The sequence below is a fragment of the Bidens hawaiensis genome, unplaced genomic scaffold (genome assembly GCF_021521415.1).
Source record: "Bidens hawaiensis isolate Kalapana, Puna unplaced genomic scaffold, B.hawaiensis_p1.1 tig00008125_1, whole genome shotgun sequence".
NCBI lineage: Eukaryota > Viridiplantae > Streptophyta > Magnoliopsida > Asterales > Asteraceae > Bidens > Bidens hawaiensis.
Window position 1 is genome coordinate 587885 of NW_027491578.1, and position 11658 is coordinate 599542.

The window sequence follows — 11658 nt, forward strand, 5'->3', positions numbered from 1 at the left end:
AGACGACCTGTTTAACACGATTAGTATCATCTATTTAGTGACACGATATGACACATGACAAAGATAAAATAAAGATCACCAAAAATTAAGATACAAAATATCCTTCAAGAACAATCCTTAACATATTTTAAATAAAATTCAGTAAAAGCTTTCACTAACAATACATAATATACTTTAATAAAAATCAAATCATAGGAGTGTAGGACTAATTAACTTAAAGAAGCAGCTAGAGTTATAGTAATATAAATATGTATATTTTTAATAAAATTAAAAAATATAAATAGATATAATCGAGTCTAAACAGATTACGCAACTTAAGACCTATGATTTTAATCATGTCTACCGACCAGTGTATGACACGAAACCTATTAAGCGTGCCGTGTTAACAAGTTCATGACATAAATTACCAGCAATACAAATTAGATTGATGCATAATGAACAAATCTACAAAGCTATATACATTCATCCAAAATTCAACGCACTATGCATTCATGACTTGTACGGTACAAGCAACCACACAGTTGACAATTTCAAACTAAACAATTCATCGAGATTTACAGATTCTTCAAGTCTTCATCGTGTTTGTTATAATAAACCATGAAATGATGAAAATCAAAGCATATAACTAGCAGTGTTAGCTCATTGAAGCAGTGACAGTTACAGATCCCTAAGCACGAGATTTACAGAATCAAGAGCTTACGATTAATAAAAAAGTAACAGATTCACATATAAACACGATTAACTGAGCCGTATATCTATAGAACGCGTATATCGATCAATTGAGATTTGAGATATAAATATAGATTAAATAATCAATAGAACGCGTATATATAATAAGCCAATGAGAAGACGACAGCTGTGTGTCCTTGAAGGCGGAGTTGGCTACCACGGGCGATGATATACACGACTCAGTTTGTTCACACCTGCTCACCGTCAATAGTGCCATATATCAAAATTCTTTTTCACGTATATAATAAAAAATTCGATTACAATATACAGACAGGTAAGTGGGCAACAAACTACATCGTCTTCGTCACTCTCTTTTGATTGAAAAAACTGATCACACTGACAATCAAAATTCAAGATACAAAGAAATTAATGCGTATAATATAATCTTTCTTGTTTCAAAAACGTTACGTTATGTGTAATGTTTATTTGAAAGGGATTGGACCATATTAGGGTCATCTAGGTAATCACTCCAATCATTAACTTACTTGGATATGTGTAATCGTCACTTGACAAAGAGGCTTGACCATAGTTATTCTGTAAATACTATTTTAAATTTTATTTTTTTATATTCTATTTTTTAACTTGCTTTAGTTACTTCCATTTCAAAGAAACGCTTCCATCTAAATATGAAATGGTCTACCACATTAACTCAATTTTGAATCCTAATGTCCCAAAAGTTCATTTCATTAAGTGACCATGTTCACCCACCTTTCTTGATAGTTAAACCCCATTACATATGGTCTTACCTAAAAATGTAAATGCATACTAGATAAATCAACATCATCTATATGGTAAATGATCAACGTATAAATACTTAAAACAGAATATAAGCGACTTAAATAGAATATATGTATATATAGGCATGGTCTAGATGGCTATAAAAAAGAAATCAATACTAAAATGTTCAACATAAACGTGGAAAGATTCTATTACGGATAAATTGTGTCCGTCTTACCATGGTCTGAAAATGACTCATCTTTCATGGTTGTTTCATTCAATATAAACAATCGTAGCTTATCATTTCATACTCAAATTTGAGATTAAGGCTTGGCCACCCTTTAAATCATTGTTACCGTTGAATACTTGATTTTGATATACCATAAGTTGTAATTTGTGTCCATATTTGATCCAATTATCGGCATCAAAGATAGTTTCTGGTTTTAACTCCTTGATTAAAGTACAAGTGTTACTTTCAAACTCAACATTTTGAGTTATTATCAAACAAAACTTCATGAAAACACGTATTTCAAAAAAGACAAATATTGCTTCATCTGGTAAATGAGAATAATAACCGTTAAAATAAACTTAAGTTTTATGTACTATAACTTTTTATAAAACGTTTTAAATAAAAAACAAAAATAGATTAAAAAAAGTCGAATTAGCACTAGGCCCAATAAAACGTGTTTCCATAGCAACATAAACTTAAAACGTGACACCCCAAAACTAGTACAAAAACAAATAGCTTAGCTTGGTCAAAATGACAGCTACAAAATGCAACACACCCTACCTTGGTCAAAATCTCAAAACAAAATCTTTTGAAATCATAAGCAATTTAAGTTGGTTTTCGCATGTTACGTCCTGCACGAATCACTTCATCCACGAGCAACAGCTGTGATGCAATTACCGGGCTGCAAAAATTACCACAAATTTCATTTAACATATATACAATATTCTAGGATTTAACTTTTAAGCAATCTGTCTATTTGCATACCCTGAGTTGATGAGTTGGCGCTTGACAGCATAGTTGTCAAAAATACCCTCCATCTCCGGGTCAATTGGATCCCCAGTGTGTTGATTTAGTCCAACAACATTCCCGTTGTCATGCTCTCCCTAATTAATTAGTTATGTAAAATCATATTATCATAATACACTTAACATATATAAAAACTAAAAAAGAGTCAAAAGGTATAGAAAATTTACAGTCAAAGAAATGATGACATCCTGCGTGTCAAGTCCAGAATTTTCAGCCAGTGTCTTTGGCACAATAAGAAGAGCATCAGCAAAAGCTTGAACACCAAGTTGAGCACGCTAGACACAAATAAAAATATGTTTTAACTCGGTTGATAAAGTTAAGAATTTAAACAATATATTTTGTTGAAGAATGCCCAATTTACCCCTTTAACAGTTTTCTTCACTTCATTAACCAAATGCTGTCGAGCTGCAACCTCAAAAGCACCAGCACCCTGAAAAACATATTAAATATGCTCCATAAAAACAAAATTTGCCAAGCTTAAAAAATCGATCATGTTAAAGACAAAGAAAACTTACTCTAACAACTGCCTCATCTTCAATGGTATTTTTGACTGCCCGCAGGCCGTCTCTAACAGCGTCCTTGATTTGTGCAATTGTGTGGTCATTTGGTCCTTCAATAGTATATATAAAATGTAATGATAAACAAAAATGAAGACATAGCTAAAAGAAGTGAAGAAAGCCATTTCAAACTGAATTACCTTTAATTAAAATTGTACAAGAATTAGGATGCTTCACATTCTCAACAAATGTATACTTATCTTCCCCAAGAACATGTTCATAGACCAATCCCGCCCAACCGAGGCAATCAGCGGTTAGGTCATCCACAGAGTTCACAGCTTCACCACCACAAGCCAAAACCAAACGCTCCATGTTTCTCCTTTTTGCCCTTCGAAGAGCAACTATCTGAATATTACCAAATTACCATGCATGAGTTAGAAAAAAAAGTTTCTGCGTTAATAAATAAATTGGATTATAACATTAGTTACTTACCCCAGCTTTAGCAAGAAGATCCAATGAAGGCGGATCAATTCCTTTCTGATTAATAACAACAAAGTTGTCTTCGGGACCACACACCTACAAACCATGAGAATGAAATTTTATTAGAATTAAAACTTCAAATTAAACTTTTCACCAGAAAATAAAAAAAAATAACAAATACCTTGTCTTTCAGAGCAATGATTTTTCTGACTCTTTCATCAACTGAATGTCTCTCTGCAGCAACCATTGCTTCTCTCTGTTCCGCATTTGAGTAGAAAAATCCAGCATTGATTTCACTGAAAAATAATCAACAGGCTAATTTAACAAGAACTGAAAAGTAAAAAAGAAACAAATTCACATCTGCTTAACTCAAAGTATATGTTACCTTTTCTCATATTCCAATGATACATTGCAGGTCAAGATGTGACAATTCTCTGCTCGCCTTTTCATATCGGGATGTCTGGACCCGTGATCAAGAACAAGGCCCTCGACCTATCCAACAACATAATCAGAAAATCAAAATAAAATAACAATTTTAATCTGAATAAGAAAAACAATCACATATAGCATACCAAACGAGTGTCTACATCAAACTTATGGCGCATGTGCATAATCTCAACCATAAAAAGATCAATAGGTTCTTCAGGCTTGCGAATACAAAGCACCTACGATACAACAAAACATAAAATAACTTTCAGCTACAACATACATGAAATTTAGAATATTTATCTACGCAGTAGATTTAAGTATATAGAAATCTCACTGAGTTCACAACTATTTCAGTTAACTGGTCTGCTAAAGCTTCATACAACTGCACAACATTTTAAAAAGAAAATAAGATACTAGAAAGAAAATCAACCAAAAACATATTCAAAAGATAAAAAAGGGTGTGAATAACAAGTTAAAAAACCTTAGTTCTTAATGTTGTTCTTGCTACCATTTTTAGTGTCTCTTTATCGGGTTCATTACCCATCACTACAAGAGTCTTAAACTTTTCAAGAAATTCCAGCGTTACTTTCTTGGCAATTTCAAAACCATCAACCACAACGCGTGGATGCATCCCTGCATAAATAGCAATAAAATATACGCACTTAAAAATATAATTTCAAAAATGGACTACAATAAACACTGAATTAACAAGCAAACTAAGAGACTAGAATAATAAGAAACCTTCATCAATACAACGCTCAGCCTGTTTCATTAGCTCCCCAATGAAAATGACTGTAGAAGTTGTTCCATCACCACTAGCGTCATCTTGGGCAACAGCTGTTCTCGCAATCATAATGGCAGTTGGATTTTGAATTTGCTGCAACCATAAAATAAAAATATCAACCTCTACAAAAGAAGCATAATGAAGAAGATGTAACAAAACAATAATTATTGTATATAAAATGATCCTTCCGCTCAAAAAATAACATTAAGACTTTCAGAATGCAAAAGTTAGACATGTTACATACCTAACACCACTCATAGATCTATGTAAGACGTCCAATAAGTAATTAAGTATCAAGGTTTCCTAGTGAAATTTTAGTAGTAGTACGAATTGCCCCATCTAAAACTTGTATACAAAATCCAATATGATTTTAATCTAGCAAAATGAAAAGAGCTATACCAGTATACCGTAGTTATAGAAACTCAATTTCTAAAATATGGATATATCAACACAGCTCCTAACATAAATAAATACAACATTATCTTTTCATATTCTTGATAGAAAACTCCTGCTATACATAAAGTGTAAATCACAGTACCTAGACTACAGGTCTACAACAACTAAAATACTGATAGTGTCACAGGACAATTGACAACCAAAAAGTACAATAGAAATTATGACGAATCCATGTTTTGACGATGAACATATTCAGGAAGTTCAAAGCGCAAACTTAACTAACATAAAAAAAGTCTGCTAAAAGCCTATAACACCAGGCTCTAAGTGCTCAGTGAGCAAACAAACCACCTTTAACCGTATAAGAAAACAGAAAACAAGTACAACACTAGTAAACTGTATCTCACAAAGATTCTAGAAACAACATATAAAGGTGACAATTTCCAAATTAAATAAAATTGCAGCAAGCTTAAGACATAGAAGAGTAAATATCAATCTCCAATAAAACAGATCTACACTTCAAACTTTAATATTAACAAAAACTACATCTTAACAAAAAAGTAATCAGTTTAAGCATATAAAATAAGTACCTCTAACCATATTCAGTTTAGCTTTTCGGTGCATATGTTACAATTACCAATAAATCTTATTATGTTTTCACAAAGCAGGCTTTTTAAATAAATCTAATCTCACAAAATATTTTCATTACAGAAACTAAGTAACTATACGAACTAACCATTTCTTTCAACAAAGTGTTGCCATCCTTGGTTAACTTGATATCTCCAGCTCCTCCAACAAGCCTATGAGTAAGTAAATTAACAAAACAATCACCAAAATGAGAAGAAATAATAATAATAATAATAATAATAATAAAGTGGAAAGAGTAGAAGCTAAGGTAACATACATCTTAATAGTGCCTTTAGGGCCAAGGTTACTCTTGAGAACATCCTGTAAGCCCTTGGCGGCGTTGATGTTCATGTGAAGTGCCGCCGATTTGTTCAGCACTTCCGCGTTAGGGTTCAGAACTCGCACAGACATCTGGATTTTATTACACAAACAAATATATATATATATATATATGAGTGTAAGAAATGATTTACATAAAGAAATGTGAAGGAGTTGATGAGGTGTACTGTACCTTTGGTTGGTTTGGATAACGTCGATCTGGATCTTCAAGAAGAAGAAGTGACGGTGATGGAGAAGATCGAGAGTTGAAAGAGAGTGAAAGTGGGAGCGGTCGAGAAGGTTCAAGCTTCGTTTTTTAGGGCTTCTTTTGGTTTGGTTTTAAGATTTTTATGACCTACACGTCGTCGTTTCATCTCATTTCTCATTTTTCATTTTTTATTTTGTCTCTAAGTTATAGTGAAGTAACAAAATGTTAACAAGGTTTGGTCATTTTTATCAGAGTTAAGTGTCATTTTGTTACTTGTGGTTTAATCAACTACGCAACTTTAATACTTTTTTTGAATTTTTTACAATTGGCTACTCCATGTTTCAAAAACTGGCCATTTTAGTTCTTTTTCGTAACCCCGTTTAATTTGTCCGTTAAGTCAAGGACAAAATGGTAACTTTAGTTATTTTATTTATTTTCTTTTTATTTTAAGATCCTTCCTTTCCCCTTTAATATCATCCAAACCCTAATCCCATTCTTTCACAATTCAGCTGCATCCATTATTTCACCTCATAACATTTTAAACAAGCTGCCATGGTGGTTTGCTTATGTGGTTCACAAACCATGATTATAAAGCAAAATATCCCGAAAATGTGAGACGTCATCAAAAGCCCCTGGAACCTTCCGCCACCACTTGGAGCTGAATCGAATTAAACCCGTAACCATTCAAATAAACATTCGGATTCGCCACACCTGACGGCAAACTATGCAACCTAATATGCGTGTTATCAATCGCGCGACAGATATTCGGAAGGGACGTAATCGCGACGACAGAGTATTGGGAGGTGGTGGTGGGTGAGGGTGGTGGGGATGGGGTGCAGGGTTTGCGGGCGGTGGAGATGAAAGATATAACGAATACGATGGTGAAGAATATGAGTGGGGCGGCGGAGGTGGTGGTTAGGAGGGAGGATGGGGGTGGTGGTGGTGGTGGTGGTGGTGTCTGAGGTTAAGGAGGTGGCGGGGTCCAGGTGGTTTTGGAGATGGAGGAGGTTGGGCAACATAATTAGGAACGATTGATATAGTGGGTATTGAATGTTGAATGTTGAGAGTTGAAACCCTAATTTGATCGCCGGTGAGTGGTGGTGACGAATGAGGGTGGTGGTGGTTATGAATACGGTGGATGTATGAGTTTGGTCCTTATGGTTTTTGTGGGTTAAGATGATATAAAACGGATTTTTTACTATTAGGCTTAAAAGAAAAATGAAAATGAATAAAATAACTAAAGTTACCATTATGCCCTCGACTTAACGGACAAATTAAACGGGGTTACGGAAAAGTACTAAAATGACCAGTTTTTGAAACATGGAGTAGTCGGTTGCGAAAAATTCAAAAAAAGTACTAAAGTTGCGTAGTTAATCAAACCACATGTACTAAAATGGCACATAACTCTTTTTATTACTTTTGTTCAAAAAGTTTTTTTTTCTTTTTGGTAATTAGATAGTTGAGGTTTCACAGTTGTTGACAATGTCGCTCAAATCATTAACTCTATTAACTTTCATTGTGAACTCAAGGATAAAATCGTATTTTTGCCAAGGTGTGAATGGGCATTTTATTCTATTATCATCTTCGTCTTTTTTAAATTTAAACCCTAATTTAAGGTAAAATGTTGCTTCCTATGGAACTTCTACCGGCGGCCACCCTAACTCACACGCCCCTAGATCTAGCCACCACCATGTCACCTTGGTGAAAAACATATATACACTTAAGTTAATGATGTAAATTAAAATAGTTAACGATTTTGGCGACATTAGCAACAACTGAAAATATCAATGGTCCAATTGCAAAAAAATACATATAATAAAAAAAGGATAAGTCACAAAAGTGATCAAACCTCAAGGACTATACTATTTTGACACTTACTCCTTAACAAATGGGGTGTTTGGGATTGCTTAATTTCGTCAATTTATTACTTATTAACTTTTCAAAAAAGTTAATAAGTTGCGTGGGATTAACTTTTCAAAAAAGTTAATAGGTTGTGTGGGATTGCTTATATTGTAAGGAAATAATTCATAAGTTACAAGACTGTGACTTATGACTTTTTCAATAAGTTATAAGGAGTTAAAAATAAAAAAAATCCAAACACCCCCTAAATATCTTTATCTTTAAACTGGTTATATCTTTTAAAAATTCCCTACATCTGATTCCTCATGTATATCTTTATTCAATTAAACTGTACTTGTTTGTATATTTATGCTAGTTTTTATCATCCGTATTACGGGGTTGTTTTATATTATTCGTTTCTAATATTTATATATTTTTTTGGATTTTAATTTTATTTATTGTATGAAAGTTAATAATATACTTTGGATTTGATGATAAACGGGTTTCACAAATAAATAAGATGTTATAACCCAGTTTAAAAGCTATTTGGGTCTTGTGAGACCCATGACCCACTTATTTTTTATTATAAAATTGTTTATTAATTATTAATATATCTTTAAAAAAAATCGGTTTGGTGAGACCCATAACCTAATTTTATATGATTTTTATATCAAATATTTGGTGAGATTAATTCTTAATTTAATGAGATGTTATAATCCGTTTAAGGGTTATCTGAGTTTGGTGAGACCAAACCCGTCAATTTTTGTCAAAAGCATGAGAACTGAGAAACCTCAATTTACAAATAAAGTAATCCAGTAGCTTGAGAGAATGTATGGCGGTTTCGTTTATATATATTTAACTAGCTTATATCCCGTGTGACACACGTGTTGAAATTTTTTTTAACATAATAAATATGATTTATGAAATTTGAAAAATAAAGCATGTAACCAATAAATTAAAATGTTTTCACATGTGTCGGTTCCATTTTCCATCTTAAATTTTGTAAACACCAGTTTTAATTTACCACGATGTTGACCAAATAGAAGTCATGTCTCCATTTTTACGAATGTCCTTATAATACGTTTAAAACTGTCATAAATATTTATCTGGAAGTTTTATTACAAAACCCATATAGTGAATTTTAAAATCATATGTAATATTAATAACACTAAATACGTATAAAACATACCCAGTCTTTTATCAGTTGAGATTAAACTTTCAAATAAATTCTCGTTAACCAAACTAACTAACGATTATGTTTAACAAATATTTAAAAGAAAAATATTAAGGTACCAAAGAAAAAAATATTTTTAAAACATATGAAGCTGATTTTTAAAACTAAATTTCTTTTATTTAGTAAGTTTGAACCATAATTACGTTCGAATTCCTCAAACACTCTTCATTTATTTGCCCAAAATCGAATCCATGTTGTTTTGTTGACAATCTGCACAAATTTTTAAATCACGTTACCAATCAGAATTGTAACGATCAAAAGTTTATATGATTGATTTATGACACATAGTTATATAAGCAGGATAAATTTTGATGAATTGAAACCATTGCATCATTGTATCGACTGAGTCAAACTTATGTCGTACAAAGTTATTCAAACCAAAATTATAAAATTTGAGAAATCCCATTTCAAAAATTGGATTTAATCAAAGAACTAAAAGGATAAAATTAATTTATCGAAGCCCATGTTTTTACCAACGAATCTCATGTCATGTGACAATTTAAATACATCTGATGAAAAATATTTTAATGAAATACATAAAAATAAAAAAGAAATGCCAAAATGTCATGTGACAGTTTAAAGAGATTTGATGAAAAACAGGAAGAGAAGGTTACCTGAAAATCCACTCTTTTATTATATAGGTAGATATACGTGTATATTGGTTTTAAATAATATCAACTATCACCTTTTGGTCGTTATTGGTGCTAATTAACGAAATGGTTGTTAATAGTTCCACATTTTAACATGTTTGTTTCCAACGATCCACGACAAACGGAATCGTAACTCCATTAGTCTTAGCCCGCAGGAAAACGTCATTTTCACCGAAAACTCAACTTGAACACCACCACCACCACTCGAACCCCATCGTTGGCCATCACTGTCTGAACACCACCACTAACGGTTTTCATACGAGAAACAAGTTATTTAGCCGAAAATGTTTTTTCATACAACCAACACCTATAGTTCAAGTGACCTCAATGATTGAGGATTTCACTCATAAAAGGTTCCCAATGGTATGATCTAACGTATCAAAAAGATTTGAGACATAAATAGAGTTTTTCGGCGAAAAAAGAAGTTTTCTGGCCGAAACGTTTTTCGATGACCGAAGACTAACGGAGTTACGCTTCCGATAGTCATGGATCGTTGAAGCAAAAATGTTAAAAGGTGGGATTGTCACAATTCATTTCGTTAATTGGGATACAACGACCAAAATGTGATAGTTGATATTATTTATAACCAATATATTTTTATTATATTATATTTTTGTTCCACTCACATAAATGTGCGGAGTCCATACGTATATATGGATTAGTCCATACGTATATATGGATTCACTATTTAATCCATATATCTATTCCGTATTTTAGAGATCAGATGGAGTGCAAAATTTGATTAAAAAAATGATTTTTTTTCTTAGATTATATGATTGGAGATTTGGAGATGATATAGATATTCCAATGTGAATGCTCTACATTTTTTTTTATAAAACTCACACCAAATTATAGAGAGTTGAATATGAGCATCTAAATATAGATATATACTTTAGTTTTCTATGAATTTTGTCTGTTATATAGAGAATGCAATGTAGTGGATTTAAAATTTTTTTCTCTATTGTTCCTCTATGTTATTTTATAAATTATTAAAATTTTTTTCTCTATTGTTCCTCTATGTTATTTTATAAATTATGGATATAGAGACTCCAATGTGAATTCTAATGTGAATGTTTTAACACTTGAATTACATCTCATTCGTTATCTTATGGGTAATGTACGAGATAAAATATGTAGTTTTAATCTTGTTAAATGGGTTTTATATGTGTATACTAATCGAGCATGTTTACTTTGTAACGTCTTTGCTTTAGATGTCCTTTTGTAAATTAAAATACAGAGCTTTGATTTTTGCTAAAGAAGAACTAAACATATGCTTGAAATACTTTCTCAACCTCTTCAATACATGATTCATAGACTCTTATGTAGGAGTCCATTTATGTTTACATCATGGGATTAGGAACCATCAATGTATTTAACTCAAAATCTAACTTTGCTTGATATGAAAATAAAGTAAAAGTATGTCATGGAATGCTACAAATGAGAAGAAGAATGACACGAAAGAAAATTAGTACGAATGAAAGTTTTGTTGTCAAGTATAGAAGCTACATATTTTAAAGAAATACACATATGAGGAATTTTGCTACGGGTGAACATTATGTTTTGCTATGGATGATATAGAGTGATGTAAATATAAAAGCTACATGATAATGGAAGATAGTTTGATATGAAATTTATTAAAGTTGCGGATCATGATAAGTTGTTACGGAAGACATTTTGGTCAAGTCATATAGTTAACTTTGACGATTAAATGAGCTGA

The 11658-nt window shown here is 32.1% G+C and overlaps 1 protein-coding gene across 1 annotated transcript; it reads right to left on the bottom strand.

Annotated features, from left to right (window-relative positions):
• Positions 1-2133: 2133 nt before the first annotated feature.
• Positions 2134-6344, bottom strand: LOC143637157 (T-complex protein 1 subunit zeta 2-like). Its single transcript, XM_077104605.1, has 16 exons — positions 6204-6344; positions 5970-6103; positions 5802-5865; positions 4630-4765; positions 4370-4521; positions 4223-4270; positions 4032-4124; positions 3845-3951; positions 3641-3755; positions 3472-3555; positions 3180-3384; positions 2998-3092; positions 2844-2912; positions 2650-2757; positions 2441-2559; positions 2134-2357 (listed from the first exon to the last, which is right to left on the bottom strand). Exons 2-16 carry the CDS (start codon positions 6101-6103, stop codon positions 2282-2284), a joined length of 1605 nt encoding a protein of 534 aa, XP_076960720.1. The 5' UTR covers positions 6204-6344; the 3' UTR covers positions 2134-2281.
• Between the last annotated feature and the right edge of the window lie 5314 nt (positions 6345-11658).

Coding starts and splice junctions, on each gene's coding strand:
- LOC143637157 (XM_077104605.1), bottom strand. CDS start 6,103: ATGTCTGTGCGAGTTCTGAACCCTAACGCGGAAGTGCTGAACAAATCG. Junction 3,756..3,844: donor TCATTGGAATATGAGAAAAG/GTAACATATACT, acceptor ATTATTTTTCAG/TGAAATCAATGCTGGATTTT. Junction 3,093..3,179: donor TTGTACAATTTTAATTAAAG/GTAATTCAGTTT, acceptor ATACTATTGAAG/GACCAAATGACCACACAATT.